General features: G+C 32.0%; 2 protein-coding genes across 2 annotated transcripts; both read left to right on the top strand.

Annotated features, from left to right (window-relative positions):
- The first annotated feature begins 225 nt into the window (after positions 1-225).
- On the top strand, positions 226-12,574 carry LOC123713045 (apyrase-like). The gene is made up of 11 exons (XM_045666528.1): positions 226-378; positions 1,049-1,271; positions 1,693-1,890; positions 3,894-4,024; positions 6,439-6,586; positions 7,248-7,374; positions 8,269-8,426; positions 10,076-10,157; positions 10,530-10,688; positions 11,512-11,660; positions 12,406-12,574. Exons 1-11 carry the CDS (start codon positions 260-262, stop codon positions 12,541-12,543), a joined length of 1,632 nt encoding a protein of 543 aa, XP_045522484.1. The 5' UTR covers positions 226-259; the 3' UTR covers positions 12,544-12,574.
- Positions 12,575-13,450: 876 nt separating this feature from the next.
- On the top strand, positions 13,451-21,526 carry LOC123713046 (apyrase-like). Its single transcript, XM_045666529.1, has 11 exons — positions 13,451-13,592; positions 13,766-13,988; positions 14,724-14,921; positions 16,818-16,948; positions 17,455-17,578; positions 17,983-18,109; positions 18,457-18,614; positions 19,312-19,393; positions 20,089-20,247; positions 20,534-20,688; positions 21,155-21,526. The coding sequence occupies exons 1-11, from the start codon at positions 13,474-13,476 to the stop codon at positions 21,275-21,277; spliced, it is 1,599 nt and encodes a 532-aa protein (XP_045522485.1). The 5' UTR covers positions 13,451-13,473; the 3' UTR covers positions 21,278-21,526.
- Positions 21,527-22,655: the final 1,129 nt, after the last annotated feature.

Genomic DNA, 22,655 nt, shown 5'->3' with positions numbered 1-22,655 from the left:
AAGTACTGCGTAAGCTTTCTCCTGTAGAATCCGAGACTTATTTCCATTTTCTATAAAAACAAACAAACCGACTCACCACTTGTGTAAAATTGCGATATATTATGATCTATCCCATAATTCATAACCAAGACCCACGGAAATGTGTTCGTAATGTTTATGTTAAATGTCAGAAGTCATTAGTCAAGCCTGAATGCCAATGTCATATGTAACTTAGTGTCCAGCGAATTGTCGCATTGGATGTGCGTTTTTGCAGTGGAAAATGTTCGCGCTAAAATGTTTTATGATTTTTATATCGGTTAGTTATTGTTATGGTTTCGCGCTACCTTTCGAAGGACTGTATGAGTTGCAAATAATTCATTACAACGATTTTCATGCGAGGTACGTTTTGCTTTTTATGACATTTAAAATTTACCAATTTGAAATCACACTAATATTGATATTTTTAATAATGATTTCGTTGTTGTTACGGATAGTAAATAATACAACACATAACATTGTTATTTTATTTGCAATGTCAGTTATTATCTTTATTATAAACTCACATATTCGTAAATACTTAGTTAATTATATACAGATGTTGCATTGTTTTCGCGTTACAACAGAAGGTTAATTAATATGCTCCTAATTATAAATTAATATTATGTTACAGATTAAATTACAGAGGCTATAATATATAACTCTTTCGCTTTGATTAGTTTCTAAAACCGTTATGTTTTCAACGTTTTAATAATCATAAGTATGGATAACTGAACCTAGTCTAGACTATTTCAGTGCGATGTCAACACTCTTCACTCCATTTCTTTTTAAAAATTTCAATTACTGTTAATGAATCATGTTTCTCATTCATAAAATATTTTTTATATATTTAAATATGTATGTAAGAAATAAAAAAGACGTATAAGTTTTTGAATGCAGGTTCAATATTTATAACTTTTTTTTATAGTTCTTTGTATATTTGGTTTTTGCGAATTTTACAGCGAACCAATCATAGGTCGAGGATTTCTTACTAAACAATCAAATACAATTTTGCCTTATTTCCTATGTATAGATTTGAAGAAACCTCAGTAGAAACGCCAACATGCCGGTTCAACAATGCCTCATGCCTGGGCGGTTTTCCGAGGCTCTTCAAGCAAATTATGACTCTGAAAAAGGAAAAGCCAGATTCCATTCTATTAAATGCAGGTGACAGCTACCAAGGGACGTATTGGTATACGCTCCTTAAGTGGAAAGTGATCTTGGAGTTCATGAATTTACTTCCAAATGATGCTCATGTAAGGTTAAGTATATGTGTTACTTTAAATAATTAGTTTACTCTTGATATAATTACGCATGACTTTGGCTGTTTCCTATTTAGAAATAGCAATTGCTGTTCTTCAATGTCTGTTTGTAACCTTTGACCACACAATAATGTGTCGCCTCATTTATCCAATGCCGTTACGATATCAGTTATACATTTATCTAAAGTAATATGATTCAGATAAGATTGTATTTTTCTTAATAGTGAATAAATATTTAACTATAACATTTATTACAAACATGTCAAACCTTATATACGGAAATAATTTGACAGCTTCTGAAACTAGAGTTAAAGTTCAATTATAAGATGTACTTGTATGTTGTCCTTGCATAAAAGACGACACCTCTTACCATTTACTAGATACTCCGGAGCTTTTAAAACTATAGTCATTTCAGGCTATAGGTAATCATGAATTTGATGATGGTCCCGCAGGCTTAGCGCCATATCTATCAGGTTTGAAAGCTCCAGTAGTGGCAGCCAATATGGATACAAGCAAAGAACCGATTTTACAAGGACTGTATAAACCTTATATAATTGTGGAGAGAAAAGGACGGAAGATTGGGATTATAGGGCTAATTACTACGGATACGAAGGTATGAATTCTTCACGTTTTATGTGCCTTGGTCGTAGATCACTAGTTTCATTGATATTTTTATACAATTTCCTCTTTCATCAAACAGCTTGTTGATTGCGCATAAGAAGAACTGATTAGGCACGCGAACACACGACCTCAGGCTTGAGAATAATCATTTAGGTTAAAATTGTGCTCATGAACTAAAATAGTTGTATTGTTAAATAGCGTTCACTCTAATTACCACCTAGTTTGCATAGAAATCTGTAGGAATAGCGATAATTGTACCGTTATGTAAACAGGCGATTTGTTAATATTGTATCTCTTCCGATACAAGAAGCTTATTTTAAGAAATATCGATAATCTTGTTAAGTTCAGAAAACGAACTTCGATAATAGTTAAAAATATATTAGTTATAAAATATATCACTACGTTTGCAACCCGTGGATAACCCGTGACTGTCACCATCAGTCAACACACATTCAATTTTTCATGCGCATACATAATTATGTCCCTATATATTTTATTTTTGGACATAAAATATTAATATAAACCGTACCGTTCAGTACCGCATATTTTTTACTATATAAAAATATACGGTTATCGATCTGACCGATTGCTTTGTCAGACTGTTATCAAATTTTTGTTTACATATAATTATCTATCGTCTCGAATTATTTATAAATATTTTATTACAAGGTGCTTTCTTGGCTAAATTGATTCGAATGTTTTGTTTCTACCCAATAATATCAGGCCAGACTGTCAGGATATATTTTCATACTCACACGTAAGTAAAAAAAATACAATATAATATGTATCAGCGTAATGAGTTAAATTAATTTCCATGTCTTTTTTATGTTGCCATCTTGCTGATTATAAATGAAAAAACATTTCACTTCACATGTATATACGGGTATCTAACAGATAATCGCTAATTATTTGAACTACGTTATGGATCAATTCAATTAAATTATTTATTTAAAAGTATGTTTTTTGTTTTTGAAGTTTGTTTCTGCTTAAGGTCTAAATCTGTATTACTCAATTTGCTTTATGTATGCTTAATCGGTTCTGAAACAGGCATTTTTTCGTAGTCTGTAAAACTATCTTCGTGTTACATATATTTTATTCGACCTTTGGACTTGGTTTCTCCGATGTTTTGTGTTCCCAATGTAATTGGACAGAGACGTTGCCATTGAACTATGTTGATAAGAAAGTTGAACTGTAATATAAAGCCTCGATAGGGTGAACTCTTTTACTGCTTATCTGTTACCTTACAATTTAATTTTGTTATTTATTTTAACTAAAATTATATACAATTTCCCTTTTTGAGTAAATACCATCATTTGCGATTGCATGTGTGTGTTTTTTGTGTACACACACTGCTATTGGTGTGTAGCAGCCATAAAGATATCTTACTCTAATCACTAAATAGAGATAAAATGCGTAAATTGTAAGTTCTATCTACGAGTACTTGTCTCCAATGAGATCAAATGATGGTTCTAAGTCAACTACCATTAAAGCGAGTGATATTTTATTTCGGGTTTTTTTGACACGCGGTACTTGGTGTGTCCCATATAAACGTAAAAAACATACGTGTTGATTGTTATGAACAAGCAATGAATGAGAAAATTGGATAAAGATTAATGTAATGCGGGTCGAACGCAGTTGCATCACACTAATTATTTGCAAAAAACTAAAATAATACACATAATGTTTGTAAAAATAGGTTCCCGATTATATTAAAACAATTTTTACACGAACCAAGCCGTTAAGGAGTCCCAGTGGCGATGGCCCAGTGTGCGTGGCGATCGGCCAGACAGCTGGTGACTAAGATCGACCGTAATGAATGGTCGTTTGCAAGCGAAGAATATGTCTGCTATTAGATCAGTTAACTATATAAATGGACTATTTATTTTTCTTGTACCAATATATCAATTAGCCGAACGTTGGCAAGCTTGTATAAATAAATAAGATTTTTTAAAGTGCACTTTGAATTAATTGAAATTACTAGCAGTGTTTTTTTAGATTCTATCGTCGGCTGGTGAAGTGGAGTTCACAGATCCACGGGAAGTGACGTCACGATTAGCTCGAGAGCTGAGTGAACGTGGTGTAGATATTATCATACTACTGTCACACTGTGGCCTTGATGTTGATAAGTAAGACATTTATTTCTTTAGTAATATGCATAATAATGATACCGTTGTCGAAAACGAAAACTTTTTTTCGTATAACGGTTTTCCATTAAATAATAATTTTTATCTTCTAAATATATTATTTATGAGTGTTGAAATCTTATAGTAGTTTACGCATACATATCGCCTACATGTACATATTCCTGAGTTGCCAAGAATGTTGATCTGCACAATCCACACACACATTTTCTCCCATAGTTACTAGCGTTGCCCATCCACGTGGAGACCCTGCTCTTGTCTCCACTATTTGCCTCTGTATAGCGGATTTAATACTCAAGGTTTTATCACTTTCCATCAACAGATTACAGTGGATGGCGTAAAATAATATATTTTTTTACTATTACAAGACCTATCTATTTTAATTTTCTATATTATACAGACATGTCAACGCCAATTGGCCAGTTTAAATATTACACAATAAATAAAATAAAAATTCAAATATTATGAAATAGATTAAATGGTATATTATAAGTCAAACTGATTTCTTAATAGAGTAGAGTATATATCGCGTCTCAACATCAAACAAGCATTTTTATAATACACAAGTCATAACTTGCTCATTTTATCGTTAGTGCATGTTTTTTCAAATAATGTTGCATTCTCAGACAATAAATGAGTTCAATCATAAGTATCGTCTCTTCCGACTGAATAATTACTGTATACACAATTAATTGAAAATAATTAATATAGGTTTTGTAATATTCATTTGTTTAAAAATAATTCTAGTATATTTTAATACCTTGACCTTGAATCATCCTAGCATAGTGGTCTAAGTATTATTTAAATTAATACCGGATGTAGTAGATCTTACAATTACTTAATGGTGCAATTATGGTCGTCTTATAAAATCGTTTTTAGCGCTATTGTGAACTAAATTGGCTCCGAAGTGCGATATTACTTGCAGACAGTGAACATATATCGTTGCTAATGTGAATTCCGTGAATATAAAGGTCCGTCAACGCGAGACACTCATGATTTAACATAATTATTACGGTCTCTCGTTAGCCACGACTGATGTTAAGAAAGGGAACACCGAATCTTAATAAATACATTCCGTATCACCTTGACGTCTTTCGTTCTACAACTGAGTGTTATTTAAGGCTGTTTTTGCCACGTACTACCGCTATGTGAATCCATCTACCCACTGAAGTATTTCCGAACGAATTCGACTTAGTCCTTCAGAAAAAGTGCATACCAGTTCTTAAAAGACCGGCAATGCACTCGCGAGTCCTCTGGTATTAAAGGGGCTATTGGCGGCGGTGTCCTGTGTTCACCTTTCCAACAGAAAAATGTGGCAATCATCTTTTTTCCTTGACTTCTTCCTTTTTGTGCCTTAGTTGGCCGATCTTCGAAAGGAAACACCTACTGAGCTGATTGTCTTTTGGTTTCGGGTTCGTAGCAATATATCCAGCTTTCATCACCTGTGTCGATGTCAAATACAGCATTTGAGTCACCTCCGTTAAGCTTATCTAGCATTTGGCGACACCAGTCCATGAGGTGTTTCTGGTCGTCGGTTAAAGTATGGGGAATCCATCTGTTACAAAGCTTCCTCACGCCTGAATGTTCTTGTAATATTTTTTGAACTTGACTCATACCAACCTTGCCCGTATCTGCTGATAGATCACTCTCTTATCTTCCACTATCATGCGTCGCACAGCACTGATGTTATCTTCAGTAGTCGGTGTTAAAGGACGTCCCTCACGCGGATCATCATTGAGATTGCTACGTCCACGCTTAAACTCTTTAAACCAATTGTAAATTGTGGCACGAGATGGGGCTTCATTAAGAAATGGTAATCGCAGCCTATCAAAGCTTTGTTGTTGAGTAAGCCCACAACGAAAGTCATAATAAATCATTGACCGAAAATTTTCTGGCGTTAGGTTCATTTTCACGTGTAACAAGAGATTTGCCGCCAATTCACAAAAACAAATGAGAAATTAATGCAATGTACTACATTAGGTTACCAAAGAGTTCTAATATTGAAATTCAAGAAAATTTTCATTAGCTATGTTTCTAACTGGCCAGTTCTAAATATTTTCAGTGTTACCCACGTATACACACAAATATTGTAGAGAATCTAAAATTACAAATAAATTGAAAACACAAAACACAACAAAGAATCATAATATTTTATTATAAAATAGAGAATAACAGACTTTTTTTACTTTTCTCCTTTTATACCTATATCTTATTACTAAAGAATAAGCTTCAAATGGAAGTAAGAGAAACTACAATAGATTTTCACTTATATATTAAAATTTTGCACTATGATGATGGATTAATTACACTTATAAATCGGTTTTCCGGTAGCGAAAACAATGTATATTTTTCCAAAACACAAGAATATTCAAAGAAAATCGCAATTCATTTGATTTCAGGGAAATTGCCCGCAACTACGGTCAACACATAGATATTATTGTGGGTGGACATACCCACTCATTGCTTTGGAACGGGCCGTCACCGAGCGGCGAAGTAGTTGCCGGCCCATACCCCGTCTTCATTGAATCTGCTGATCAGAAACATAAGGTGCATTATTAAGCAGTGTTAACTTCATCGTGCGACTAATTTTAAAAAATCAATTACACATTAAGAAAGCACTTTTTAAACGGATTGAACCTATGTATTATTATTATAAACTTATAATTATTTACATAATTATAAATTACAATTTTTCCGACGTTTCGCGTGCTTTACAGCGTGCATGGTCAGGGTGACTGCAAACAAAAGGTGTTGAATGTCAAAAGTATCACAGCTGTAGAGAAAGTTGTGTTACCAGTATTTATTTCCCCGGAGTTGATATCGACTAAAACATGATGGGTTTTGCAGAAATGACTCACGGTGTCCTCTATTTTCGTGGATTATTTGTCTTGGGGTTTTAACAAAAGACAATACTATCAAATACACCTCAAACCTACACGTACAAAACTACATACAATCAAAACTTAATTTTCAAAAAAACATTTTAAGGAAATTAGTATGTCATAGATGCATAAATTTGTATAATATATGTGTATCGGTTTTAATTCCAATAGTACTATCTTAGTTTTTTTACCTTTAACGTTCCTGTTATACGCAAATACGTATTGCCTTGCAAGCATTGCTTATTACGACAACATGCACATAACAGCATTTTTGTTTTATCTGAAATCCGTGGTATTAAAAAAAAAAGATATTTATTACTTTTCAGGTGCTGATAGTTCAAGCATCAGCGTTCACAAAGTACATGGGAAGTCTGTCTGTGTTTTTCGACTACCGCGGTGAATACGTCAAATGGGAGGGAGGGCCTATATTCCTGAATAGATCGATGCCCGAAGGTATGTAATAAAATAATTTTAATTAACAATAGCAATACCATGATGTGTTTTCTTTAAATATTTTTATTCAAACAACCGTAGTCAGCGTTGCGACATGCGTCAAATGGCAAAATTTAAACAACCTTGGACCCTTGTTTAAATCTCTTGAGAGAGAATATCTCTAATTATTTATGATTTATTAAACTAACATTTAGTAATTGTATTTTATAGCTATGAAAGAAATTATGTTGTATATCTGCAGTAAGTGTAACTAGCGCTATCTGTTTTCATAAGTGGTAATTATTATCGCTATTTGAGAGAATTTGCCATGGGTTATGGAAAAAATTCTGTCCCTATTAATATTATAAAAAATCTATGCATGGTGGTATAATCATCCTTCAGGTCTTTTAGACTTTAAAAGACCTGAAGGATTGAAACAAAAAAATTTATTGTGAATTAAAAATGTTTTTTAACTCTAATTCTAACATGATTTTGTAGCGACACCTACAATTTACGGCTACAATCACTTCGGTAACTGCCTCATATACCCTAACAAATTCCCATCGCTAAGGATATATACAAGAATATTAAATAAATAAACTTCTTGATCATAGACACTGGGCCAGACTTTTTACTGGAGGAGGTTCCTTTGGGTTGGGGGACACAATAACCTTCTTCAAACCATTGATTTTTTTTATTTATCGTGTCTAATATCTACGACAGTATTTCTATTTATGATATAGAAGTAATTATAAAAAGCGAATTTATTGAGAGCCCGTAAAGATGTGTTACAGTAACTACTTCGACAATTTTTATAGGTCATTTATTATATGTACTTTAAAATATCAACAGATTTATATTAAACTGAAAATGTTTCTTGACAAGTTTTTCAATTTACTTCTGTACTTATTACAGATGAGGATATCAAGACCAGGCTAAAGCCATACGCCGAAATGGTCCACAGAGCTGAGCAAGAGGTGATCGGTGAAACTGTGAACACTCTGTATGCTGATGACTGTATCTATGGAGAATGTGCGCTTGGAGACTTACTTGTCGATGCTATGAATGAATATGTAAGAATATAAACGCCTATTTATAAAATAAAATAAAATCAATTGACTTTGATATTATTTAAGTAGTGACAATTTACATGACATCTGTCAGTTTGACATCGATTAATGCGAATGAATCGGTACGAATCTTGAATTCAGTTATTATAAAAAAGTAAACATGTTTGTTTATAATGATTTCTTCAATTAGGTTATTTTCGTATGTGTTGACAGTAACATGTTTTCTTATAATGACAATTTGGTTATCGATTTATGGTGAAAATCACAAGATACGACATTCCGCCCGTATCACCTCGACGACGGTCGTTCTACACCTAAGCTTACCTTAGGGTCTTTGAAGAAAAGAGCGTATCAATTAATAAAAGGCCAGCCACGCACTAGCAAGCCCTCTGGGAATGTGATTGTGTATGGCAGTATCACTTGAGGCCTCCTGTCCGTTTGCCCTAAGTTATATAAAAAAACGTATCAAGTTTCGATTTTTCGTTACAAAGTTTAGTAGTGGTAATAGTTAGTAGTCGCGTAAACCAGAGATAATAATAACAGTTATTAACACCTTGGTAATATGCAGCGTGTTTGTGCGTATCGCTTGTAGAATAATAACGTTTTATTTACATCATAATAACACAAAACGAATGAATAATAAAATTATGCAAATAGGCGGTAGCAGTAAGCTAAAAGTAGTTTCTTTCAAACATATTCTTTGTTTTTTATTGTTTACGTCCCGTCCCAGTCTTAACTTAATATAAAATTATATGCGCATGATCATTGTGTATCAAGGAATTACAGTTAAAAATCATAAATCTATTATACGATATATTATTGTACCACAAATAACGTTTCAGTGGTTTATAAATAGTTTTAAAATAAATAATAGTCTGTCATCATCTTTTATGTAATCATCTTTTTAGTTTAGTTTGTTTTTTTTGTTCCTGTTTAGTTTTGTCTTAAACTGTGTATAACATGTATTTTTGCACTTCTTGCCTATCGTATGTAATTTAATACTTTTTTTTCTTTACTCACAGTGGCTGCCTGGCCGCGATAAGGCCGCCAGTTGCCCTCCTTTTGATTTAATTATGTTCATTTTTTATTTTATATTGTATTGTAACGAAGTGTTAATAAATAAATAAAAAATTGTTATTAAGAGTCAAACTCAAAGTCAAAATAACTATTCATATAGGTAAACAAGAACGTCAGAAAAGAAGTTAAATATATTCTAAATTTATATTTACTACCAGTTCGCAAGTGAATGGCGTAGAGCGGGAATGAAGAACTGCCACTCTTTTTAATCGATAAGTTTTGAGTCATACAACTTGTTTGACGCAAATCAATCCCAAGGATTAGGATCATTTAAATACTCATCCAATGTATAAAAGGCTTAGATTTTTATTTTACACAATAAAACCTATTTCGTAGTAATTTTAATTTTACATTTTAAACTGTGCAACTGCGTAAAATGTTAGCACATCATACAATTTTTTGTACCTGAAGGTATCACTTGTTACGTGTGTTACGTTTGTATTTGGTTTTAGACTATATGTATACAATGTTTTATATATAATTTTTTTTAATGCACTAGTCAATAGCGACATTAAGATCAGATGATGAATCTGTCGCTCTTTTAAGAAAATTTCTAAAATAATAATATATTGCAGGCAAAAGTGAATCATAAGTCTTCAAACAGTTACATATCATTCATTCAGCGGGGGAATATAAAATCGACTATACCAAATGGCCGTGAGTATTTTTTTGTCTCACTAGAATAATGTAGTATTGTGAAAAAAATATCACAATCAAAAGCTCATAAGCTCTGATAGGTTTAAAAAATTCACCTTCCAAATACCATGCCACTAATTATAAGTATTAGGTTAATAGGTAATATTTAAGTTAATAATATGAATAAAATAAAAATGCAGAAAAAATTAAGTATAAGAAGCACAATTGCAGAATGCACACAGCATTATATAAAAACCGGCAACGTACCCACTAAACATAGCATACACTGTATATGTACCTATAACATAGCAGTTTACCCTCAATTTATTAAAACATAAGTGAAAAACGTCTACATACTCTAACCTACTTATCGTCGTTATAATATTTTATCAGAAATTACAAAAGGTGAGCTCTTCGAGCTTCTTCCCTTTAATGACCGTATCCAGACCTTCGAACTGCAAGGAACATACATCGTAAAAGCCCTTGAAAGAAGTGTCATAGATGGATGGAGCATGGATCCTTTTAAGGGGCCTTATATCTTACAAGTATCAGGTAAAACTTCTGACTAGCATTTATTATTAGGTATGTGCTGATGACGTCATCAAAAGTATCGTGTTTAATACTTGGTTTATTTGTCATAATAAAAAAACACCAACTAAGGAACAAATTACTTAACACAGATTTTTAATATTGACCACATAACCACAGTTTCTTAATCGCCGTAGACGTTTTTGGAAAATCACAAAATTAACTATAACACATGTTGTTTGTGTTTGAATAGTTAGGATAAAATGGATCTCTGTAATAATAATCGCATCTCCCGTCTCACATCTACATGCGCGGTTAGAAGAAGAAAGAAGAAACGATTATTCATTCGATTGTGATTGGTCAACTTGCGTTGACACGTGACGTGATACGTCCATTTGACCAATCACAATTGAGAGCAACGTTTCGTCTTGCGTCTTTCGATTTGTCATCCTCAGCCCACACTTCTACACCCTTATATAAAGCTATAATATAAATAAATAAAATACTTATTTTATATTAATCTGGTGCATGTTAGGTATTTGAAATAAGTAAAGTTGCCAACAGTCCTAACTTGTGGATGAGAAAGATGTATGAGTTTTTTTTTATATCATGGCAATAATTTTAACTTTATGCCAGTTACAAGTAAAAGATGTATGAGTTTCTGTTTTATTAAAACTTTAATTAGTCATTCACAACATTTACATTACATATCTACTTATATACATTCTTAAACTTAAATTTTAAATACCAATCATGTCCGGGAATTGTGTAGCGTTCTAAATAAAATTTCCATAACTTTTACTTCTGAATTCGTTTCATAATTCTAATATTATTAACCCATGTTTAGGTCTCACAGTGACATACGATATGAAGCAACCTGAAGGTGGACGGCTGACGTCAGTCCTAGTTGGAGACGCAAAGAAACCTTTGGATCCTGAACAGGTCTATCAAGTCACTGCTCCAGCGTATTTAGCTGATGGAGGAGATGGATTTTCGGTAAATCTCTTTATATTATTAGTCTATTTTAGATGAAAATTTTTAAAAATAGTCGAATACTTGGAACCTCTCTATTTGTTTCTTCTTTTCCAAACTATTTTTTTTCGAGAACTAGAGATGGGGACTAACAAGGATGTTACGTCTAAGGAATAAGGGACGCTGCTCGCTTTAGAGATATTCAAATATGCTTCTGTAGTGTCTCTGTCTCTCACACCTCGTAGTAAGATGCGCAAGATACTCCTAAGGCCTTAACGCGAACGTTACGATCGTCAATTGTTTGTATACTTCAATACGATATTTCACTTTGACAGCTCGAACGTATTCAAATTCAATATATTTGGTATAGTACAAACCCTTTTCTAACGATGCACGTTCGTCTTTTTGTTTACTTGTAAAATTTCCATAAAAATATTTATATATTATTATATATATATTTTCCATAAAAAATATTTACTTTTCTATTAGGATAATCAAGGATGTTACGTATTGTACGCACGATGCGTACGATGGCTCGTTCTTAAGCACGATAGTAGCTGCAAAATGAAACTTGCGGAGTTATAATCGTACCGTATATTCGTCGAACTATAGGGGTAGAGTTACAAAAGTATGAGGCAAAGCAAGTAAATGATCAACGTTAGTCCGTCCGGTTATAGATGATCTTTGTTAGTTTGGAATAGAGTGGGTTGGGTTTGAAAAAATATAAATAATTACGAAAGCGTTGGTTAATTTCTCAAAATCATTTCAGATGTTCTCAGAAGGACGAAAGAACGTGCAAGTGATAGGACGTGACGAGAAAGTTCTAGAGGTATTTATCAGAACACATTCGCCTTTAAATGTGACTACAGATGGACGGATAGTCATTAATCAGTTCAGTTTTAGATAGTTCCTATTGTTATTAAACTATTTTATTACTGTTTTTGTCTTTCATTGTATCACCCTGGAATGTTATGTTAATGCAGAAGATAAAATCTTTAAGCCATTTCCAAAATTATAGATTGCCAATTTGAAAGTTTAGAGATCGAATACTAAGTTTAAGGCTTCTTAGAAATGATCTTGTAAAATTTCTTTATTATGTTGGCCCTTCCGAGATTGGAGCCGAACTAGTTGAAACGCCTTATGAGGCTTAAATTCAAATCGTATTAAAAAACCACATAAATATATGAAAATGATTATTTAATAAGTTATTGATTTCTCGAATCAATATATTTACTATTAGGTACTTGTAATAAAATTTTATTACTCCCTCGTGGACACGATCGATTAACAATTTATTTGGATTTGTAACAGTTTAAAATTATTAGAATACACTATTTTATTCAAGTTAATCCTGACTCTATGTTTCCCGTAGAGCGCCATTTTAGTTCGCCAGTCATTGATGGAAAATAAATTAATTATCAAAATAGATCATAAATCGATAATTTACTAATATAATTTTAATTAGTGTGGTTTCTAGTATCTGGTTTGCTTATTATGTCTTATAAATAAAAATAGGCAACCTGCTATTCATTCTTTCATTTCATTCCTTTATACAAAACTTAGTAATTTTTAAGGCAAAGCTTTTGTTGCTGACCTTGGGATTTAGGGTGCTAGTATCCGCTGATTAAATTTGAGTCGCGTAAAGTGCCTAATATTTTAGTTCCTTAATATGCAAAAATGCGTAAACATATTACATATTCATTAGGCCTCTTACACAAAATACTTCAAACGAGTATTTAATTGCATTAATGTAATGGTAACAAATAAATATAGGTGGTGAAGAAAAAAACACCTTTTCATTTCTTCATGTTGCTATTACGCGTGTCATCGTGTTTTAATGATGAGAAAAATAATTATATTTCTATGTTTCGCGTGGTTTAACTGTGGTTGTAATTATAAGTTCAATTGTAAGGATTACTCCCTACACTTGATTCACTATAATGATTTTCATGCAAGGTATGTAAATTATATTTTGTGTTATTTTAAACATCTTGTTTCTATATATAATTAAAGCGAATAAGTATGAATATTTATACTTATGTTTTGATTAATAGTGTAACGTTACGTTTTTAAACCACCATTAAAAATATCCGTAGTTGATTTTTTTTAAATTAACCCCCGCTTTTTAGGTTTGAAGAAACCTCCGATGACTCGTTGCTCTGTGACCATAATAAAGAAAAGTGCTATGGAGGTCTACCCCGTCTTCTCTATGAGATAGAGGCGATACGACGACAGCACCCCGATTCTGTGCTTCTTGATGCTGGAGACAGCTTCCAAGGCACTTATTGGTACACACTGCTCAAATGGAATGCGACACAGTATTTTCTGAATTTGTTGAATAATGATGCGCATGTGAGTATGATGATAAAATATTGCTTTTTATGACACATATACTACAATAGCTAGTAGTAGTAGTAGTCCATGCTTCTTGTTACAACAATAAACAAGAGGGTTATTAAATAAGGCTAATTAAGGCTTAGTTTTAAAATTGCATTTAATTCTTGTCGTAAATGTCGTAATTATAAATACACATCTTTTGTGTATAATTATAATGTCTCATTTTCTTATATTTTTTAATAATTCAAATTGGTTAAAATTAATAATGGTATGTAGATAATAATTTTTACTAATTAATAAATAATAATTCATATTACATTTCGTTTTGAGAGAGCTGAATTGATAAGTAATCAGCAAACATTAGGGTTTTTTCCCTGTACTGATAGTGAAGCGTGACTTGAAAATGTTCACTACTAATTAAAAATCCAGTAGCGCTACAACCTGTTAGGCTAGAGCTTCAGTATCTGTTTCGTGTTCATTCACGTTCTTAATATGCAATAAGTTATCAGTCTTCTATACACAAATACACATTCTGGTTCCTCTATTGTTGTCCTTCACCGTACAAGTACTTAGCAAGAAATATTGTTGTTCAGCCGTTATCACTATATTGCATTTATCGTTCATACATATTTAAATCGAGTTCGACGTATATCTCAATAACTACAGAGACCTAAACTCTTTTGACAATGATATCAATTTACTCCATGATTTAAATGACTCCAATTTATCCATACATTGGGATCTATACAGGCAATCGGAAACCACGAGTTCGACGATGACATTGATGGCCTAGCGCCATATTTAGCCAATTTGAAAGCCCCGGCGTTGGCTGCTAACCTAGACACTTCAGAAGAACCCAGACTCAAGGGGTTGTTCAAGTCATACACAATTATCGAGAGAAAAGGAAAGATGATTGGAATCGTTGGAGTGACTACAACGGATACTAAGGTAGGTTCTAAACTAAAGGAATCTTTAAATATATTAATCAAAAAAAAATTAAGTCATGAAATTCAACCGGAACAGATAAAAGCTTGCTTTATTTATTTATCATTGAATTTACATCTTTCTTGGACTTCTTCATAACTACAGTAAAATAAATTACAGTTACAAAATATTCAGAAAAAATCCATATTTTTTTACCGTTAATATCGTAATTGCTGGCTAATTTTCTACTTTATCACTTTTTTATTGTCTGTGGAAAACCGGAACGCATTAAGATATATAGCTGTGAAGCTAATGTGTATATTTTAATAACATTAATTTTCTAATATTAACTCGAATTTTTAAGTCGAAAATATTACACTTTCTAATATAAAGAGCCACCTCTTACTACTAATACCTAGATGAAACACTGAAAATGTTTAGAAAATGAAAAACGGCTTAATGTAGCAAGTTGCCAATACTTTTATTGTTTTTCGAAGTAATCTCCGTTCCTCTCTACACATCGTTACATTCGCTGGAACCACTGAGAAAAGCAGTGGGCCCATTCTTCCTTCTCTTCTATGGCATTCTCGTACGATTTCACCGCATCTTTAGGGCTTGTAAAGCGAATAAATCAAATTTTATCCTTAGTTCTTGGAAATAAATGAGAGTCGCAGGGTCAGGACTATATGGCAAATTACTCATTATATCGACACCTGCCATAATCAAATATTCCACAGTCCGTTCTGCGGAGTGCGCTGAAGCATTGTCGTGGTCAAAGAGGATCCTGCTTCGAGGGCGCTGCTGTTGAATTTTTTCCAAGACAACAGGCAAACAGCGATGGACATACCAGTCTGCAGTAACTGTCCTTCCATGTTTTAGCACAACTTTCGCGAAATGACCTTTCCGACCAAGGAATGAGACAATTATATTTTTTCCTTGACTTCTTCCTTTCTTTACCTTAGTTGGCCGATCCTCGAAAGGAAACACCCACTGAGCTGATTGTTTTTTGGTTACGGGTTCGTAGCAATATATCCAGTTTTCAACACCTGTGACGATGTCAATTACAGCGTTTGCGTCACCGCCTTTGAACTTATCTAACATTTGGCGACACCAGTCCAAGGTGTTTCTGGTCGTCAGTTAAAATATGGGGGATCCATCTGGTATAAAGCTTCCTGACGCCTAAATGTTACCTAATGACTCATACCAATGCCTAGACTTGCCCGTATCTGCTAATAGGTCAGTCTCTTATCTTCCACTATCATGCGTCGCACAGCACTGATGTAATCTTCAGTAGTCGGTGTTAAAGGACGTCCCTCACGCGGATCATCATTGAAATTGCTACGTCCATGCTTAACTCGTTACACCAATTGTAAATAGTGGCATGAAATGTAATGTATATGTAAATGAAAATGCTAATCGAAGCCTATCATAGTTTTGTTGTTGAGTAAACCCACAGCGAAAGTCAAAATAAATCATTGACCGAAAAGTTTCTCGCGTTAGGTTCATTTTCACGTGTAACAAGAGTTTGATCGATTTGCCGCCAATTAACAAAAACAAATTACAAATGAATGCAATATACTACAATAGGCTACCGAAGAGTTCCAAAATTGAAATTAAAAAAAGTTTTCATAAGCAATGTTTGTAACTTGCCAGAACTAAACATTTTCAGTGTTACCAACGTAAAACCATATAAGGCATAGGAATAAAGACGTACCATTTTTATCGAAATTAACAAGTCATAAATATTATAAAATTTTCCATACATTATATTTTTCTCAATCTAGTATAAGTAATTTTTGGTTGGTTGACTTGTCAGCTGTTCAAGCGATCTATTTAACAATTTATAATGTCGGCTTACGCTTACGTTTAAATAAAGTTTATTCTCCTTCGTGTTTATTTTGCGTATTTTCTATTCGACAGGGTCTAGCACCAACCGGTGGTGTTAAGTTCACTGACCCTCGTGAGGCAGCGCTCCGAGAATCGAAGAACCTTCGTGACATGGGAGTGGATATCATCATACTCCTATCACACTGTGGGTACACACTCGATGTGTAAGTCCTTTTTTAGTTTATAACACTCCACAGAACATATTATTTATCGTAATGACATGAAGCCAATATAGTTAAATATGCAAAAGCATAAAAGGAAAACCTAATTTAAAATATTTGTTTCCAAATTCTTTCTACAAAAACCAACATTAGAGTTCAGGCAACTCTCTTTTAAATTCTTTACTATTTTAACGGATGAAACGGTGCTTATCTGGATATATTCGGTGGTGGCCTGACCGGTTTTAAAGAAAGCATTGTTAAGTGCCTACGTCGAACCTAGTCCGCTGTTTTACTGGTAATTTTTTAACAAAAAACTTTTTTTTGTACCATTTGTGTTTACCTAAATTGTCATACATTTAAGATAAAAGAATTTGTAACAAATAAAGTAGATTTAGTACTATGTGTGATGTGGTAAACTTTAATAAATAAATATCCTAATAATATACTGTATTTCTAAAATCATTGTGTTGCCTAATAAATAACAAAATCGATTGATACGTTTTTAACAGGGAAATAGCACAAGATTATGGCCAGTATATCGACTTGGTTGTGGGTGGTCACTCACATAGAGACAAAGCGGTGATGTTTCCTTACCTTACTGTCGTAAACAGCAAAGGGGATGATAATCATCAGGTATTGCTTCTAAATATGTTCCTAATGAAAATAATATTAAAATTAAATATTATTATTAAAGCTTTATTAATGAATCCATACAACAATTGGTTATAATGAAAATACTTGTCAATTACATAAATTTAAAAGTTGATGACTTTCATTGAATATATTAAAAACATATTAGCTTTACTTGTACTAATTAGGTATTTAATCAATATAGGTTCAAAATCATTTAATTTGGGAAGTAATTCTAATGCACAATGCGTAAATGTAAATTTAAATGAAAAACTCGCTCATTAATAATAGAGTTGTTATAAAATTATGTTAACAAATCTACTGCTCTTGTAATTTTTTTTTTCTAATGCTTCGTTGTTGTTTGTAACAAAAGCAATGTTTTATATCACTATAGTTTTTATTTACAGGTGTTGGTCCTCCAGACGGATGCGTTCACTAAATTCCTTGGAAACATTACAATTAATTTTAATTGTTTCGGCGATATTCTCAATTGGCATGGAGAGCCAATTGCTTTGGACAACTCAATACCTGAAGGTAATAAGTTTGTTCGATTCTCCGAAGTATTTGTTTACAATTTAATTATGTGATTCTTGTAAATGTATTAATCTCAAGTATTATAAGAATCTCAAAAAATATACTTGGTTTTTAAGTCAGTTTTCTATAGTAAAAAGTTAAAATACACATTTATTTTATGTTTAATCATAACTGACACCAAGATAAGGATAACCGTTTCAAACCATTTACATCAAAAATAATAAGATATTCCTTCAAAAATAAAATTTCAGTAAACATAAATACAGATACAAATTTAACAATTACTAAAAAAATATATTTGATTATAAACGCATTCGGATTTTGTTTAATAAACTATATTGTTTAAGACGAAAACGTTAAGAAAAAACTTGCATCCTATGCCAAACAAGTACATACAGCTGCAGCCAACGTTATTGGACACATAGATAAAACCATGGATCATAGAGATTGCGTTCACGGTGAATGTGTGATGGGAAATTTCTTGGCTGATGTGATGAGGTATACGGTAAGTTTATGATAGAGATATACATAACATTTATTACTAACAAAACACACACACAGAAACAGATACAATAAAAATAATTAAATAAGAATAATAATAGAAAGATAACAATTTTTTTTAAGAAAAAGGTTTAATTGTGTAATGCGTGTATGTTGTGGTTGTAATTGGCCCTGGCTCAGCATTATGCTGAGGAGCAGAGTTGTCCACAGCGCTGGTCATTCTGCCAGAGACCACAGCAGGTAGTTTGCGCCTCAGTCACAAAAAAAAACAAATAAGAAACTAATATTCAGTAGAAACAAATAATAATAATATTAAAAGTTAATAGTTTCGTTGCCTATTGTATGTTTACAATCTTTAGAATGTAAGTACAAAATGTAATGGTTTTTGAGTCAAATAAAATATTTTTTTAATTTTAAGAAAGTAAGCAAACTAGAAAAAAGAATGTAAAAAATTTAATTAAAATAAAATTAAAATTTGATAATGGAATTGAATAAATTATATTAGGGCACAGCAGAGTGTAATAAATTGCCTTTTATATTAAGAAATACGATAATGTAGTCCAGTATACCAAACAAAACATTATGTACTGGAAGTATTTAAATAGGGAAATAAATGTACACAAACTATATATATTTTCCATATAACTAAAATCCTGTATGGGCAAAGTGTTAATGTATAATGTATTGAATATTATTTACAGGCGCAATCAAACATAAAGACTCTATATCCTATCATTGCACTAATACAAAGAAGCAATATGAGAGCTATAATACGTAAAGGTGGTAAGTAGATATATCACAATATAAGGCCTAACACATCAACTCCATATCAATAGTTTTTTACACGAATGTGAACGAATAAACAAATACGAGAACGAATATGACAGGTATTATAATTTTTCTTTCAAACGATAGAGCAGAGCACATCAAGATGTTGTGGCCGTTGATAATTGATTGCATTCGATACCGTTTAAGGTATTTATAAGATTGATTGCCGCAACTTTTTAGCTAAATTAAAATTTCGTGGATGCCCAAAGCGTCCAGACACCGCATTTATCCCACCTCTCAAAAGAACCTTTTGTTTTGGTCAAAACTTGTCGATGGCTGGATTGAGCATTCTGATGAACAAGCGAGGATATCCATAGTTCCTCCCCTCATTTGAACCACGTGAATTTTCATACTTATAATGTGTTTTCATTTCAATATTCATAATATAAGTACTTGTCACTTTGAACCTTGTATTATTTTTCATCTGTCTATCAATATGTCAATATTTAATAATTATTTTTCATCTGTCTATCAATATCAATGTGTGTGTCGAGCGTTGGCAAGCTTTTGTTAAAATATAAAATTGAGAAACTTATACAATAAACACACACAAATAAATAGCTATTTAACATTCATAAGCCAAATTAATTACGCATATTTATGACTTCGCTAACAGGGAGAAATAAATTTTTAAAAATATTATGTTTCAGAATTAACAGAAGGCTCCATAGTGGAATTATTTCCATATTTGGATCTGCTGACTAGCTTCGAATTACAAGGAAAGTACCTTTATCAAGCCTTAGAACGGTCAGCAAGTGATTTGATAAAAGGCGAGCGATTTACGGGACCCTGGCTTTTACAGGTTTCAGGTAATTAATTCGTGTTTTGTATTATTATAGCTCCCAAAAAATACCTTTAAGATAAAATTGCTTACAATAAGAGGAAGAGAATAAATTAAGAATTGTAATAATTAAATATTTTATGAAAGAATTGAATTTTAATTTGTAATGGATAAAGTCTGAGGCTACTTATCGGTTTTCTTGTTGAGAGTTTCCTACAGGTTTTTTAACATAACGTTTTTAAAACAGGAATATAAAATATTAAAACAATACAATAAGATATTTTTATAAATTAATGTTTTATATACTTTTATAGGACTTCAAGTAACATACAACATATCTCGGCCAGTGGGTAATAGGGTAGCTTCGGCGTATGTTAAGAAGAAGTTCTCAACGGTACCTCTGGATAAGGATAATATATACCAAATTGTAGCGCCCATATATTTAGCTAATGGAGGAGATGGATATACGGTAAATTACTTATTAAAGACTATATTTAATTTATCCAAATACACGGATAAATTAAATATAGTCTAGTGACTGTGAACCAATAAAAAAATAACCAGTAAAAATTTTAACCCTAAAGTCGACGATGTCAGCTTCAGAAGGCTGTAAACACTTACATATAATATAAGGCCAAGATCAATTGGCAATCAAAATATTATATGTAAAATCATAACGTCAACACAGTCCATAAATATGGATAAAGATACAATTATTTCCCTAAAAGGTTGCCGTTCTTAAATACATTTGAAATTTAATTGTCTGGCAATACATTCTAAATATGAAAAATCATGGTATTCTAATTTCAAATCCAATCATTTTGCTCGACTGATTTTAATCTTGTTTCTGTGTACTTATCTCTATTTGATATACTTCCGAGACACGTCATATCTTTAAAGATATGCTACTAAATACTTTAATGAACTATTTTCAGATGATCTCGCATAACTTGAAAAATGTAGAAATTCTCGGCTACGATCAACATCGCTTGAGGGAATATATCAAAGCATACAAGTCTATTAATGTAAAAATAGAAGGACGAATTTTGATTAGCTAGTTAATATGACATACTAAGAAAATATGGACACTAAGCAGTGGCCAACCATTCTAGAGATAGATTCAAATATCGAAATATCAAGAATTTGCAAATTACCAACATAATTAAACTTATTTAGTGATAAATAGATGTAACCCATTTTGATGGATTTGGTCTTTTAATTAAACAATAAATGCGATAACAAACACTCTTTTGAATTTGTAGGTTTATGTAGTGGAGTTTATGAGGTAAATCATAAACTAAACCAATGTTAAGTAGAATAAAATTGATAAAAAATATTGTAAATTATGTAAATAATAAATGGTAAGATTCTAGATTTTATTTTATTCTCCTGACGAAAATCTCCTAAGCGAACGGAGCGGACAGAAGTAACATTTCATAATACGAAGAAATTATGCAAACCATTAATAGATTTATTATTTAAAAGGTGCTTTGAATGTTTTCTATAATCAAAACATCATTAATATACAGAGTTATGAACATCAGAAATATTTAATTGCCAAAGGTGGCCATTTCGAATAGATTATTATTTTTGCTGAGACTAATAAATATTATGTAGGTATAAATTTTAATAATATTTCATTACAATAAAAAATGCATTTTCATTTGTAACAGAACTTATGGCTGAACTTATACCTAGTTATATATAACACACAAAGATAACATAATTTAAGTTACCAATATCATATTGTCCATTTATACTGGTCATAGGTTCGATCCAATTATTTATCTATGGTTTATAACAATTTCAATCTGTGGACGTGTTCGATAAGCAAGTTTGGCGCCATTCTATGAATGAATTAATGAAATATGACTGGCATTCATATTTTATGCCTTTCTCTAATAACGTTAATATTAAGATATACGTTATATTTATTATAGTAATTAATGATTTAATTTTTGTTTGTCAAATCCAATAGTATGATGAAAAGGGTTAATTTTTACGTGACAATGTAGGAAATATAATGTTTGTTGTAGTAGAATCAGTATATTAATTATTTTTAGTACTCATGTTAGGTGATACTTAAAACTCAAGATTAAGTACCCTAACGGTTGAAGGTGTATAATGGATCTTGTGTTTATAATTATGCTGATATTCAAAGGCATGCTGAATGACAAACATTTAGCACAAATTTAAAAAAAGGTTATCCGATTGAATTCAAAATAATATTGTTACAAAAATTAATTTAACAGCCGATGTATCCTTTATAAAAGTAAATTTGTTCCTGAATAAAAAAATGTAGTCGCATTGAAATGTGTGAATGCTTCGCTGAAAATAAAGAGTGAGAACTAAATGGAACGGGCAAATGAAACGAAGCATAATGAGAGTGACTGCAAATCTCAGGGAGGATTGTGTTTTGCGTTACAAAAACATTAC

Source organism: Pieris brassicae, chromosome 8 (genome assembly GCF_905147105.1).
Source record: "Pieris brassicae chromosome 8, ilPieBrab1.1, whole genome shotgun sequence".
NCBI classification, from domain to species: domain Eukaryota; kingdom Metazoa; phylum Arthropoda; class Insecta; order Lepidoptera; family Pieridae; genus Pieris; species Pieris brassicae.
This window is presented reverse-complemented; position numbering and strand designations above follow the sequence as displayed.

Coding starts and splice junctions, on each gene's coding strand:
- LOC123713045 (XM_045666528.1), top strand. CDS start 260: ATGTTCGCGCTAAAATGTTTTATGATTTTTATATCGGTTAGTTATTGT. Junction 8,427..10,075: donor TCGATGCTATGAATGAATAT/GTAAGAATATAA, acceptor AATATATTGCAG/GCAAAAGTGAATCATAAGTC. Junction 10,158..10,529: donor ATCGACTATACCAAATGGCC/GTGAGTATTTTT, acceptor ATATTTTATCAG/AAATTACAAAAGGTGAGCTC.
- LOC123713046 (XM_045666529.1), top strand. CDS start 13,474: ATGATGAGAAAAATAATTATATTTCTATGTTTCGCGTGGTTTAACTGT. Junction 18,615..19,311: donor CTGATGTGATGAGGTATACG/GTAAGTTTATGA, acceptor TATTATTTACAG/GCGCAATCAAACATAAAGAC. Junction 20,248..20,533: donor CTGGCTTTTACAGGTTTCAG/GTAATTAATTCG, acceptor ATACTTTTATAG/GACTTCAAGTAACATACAAC.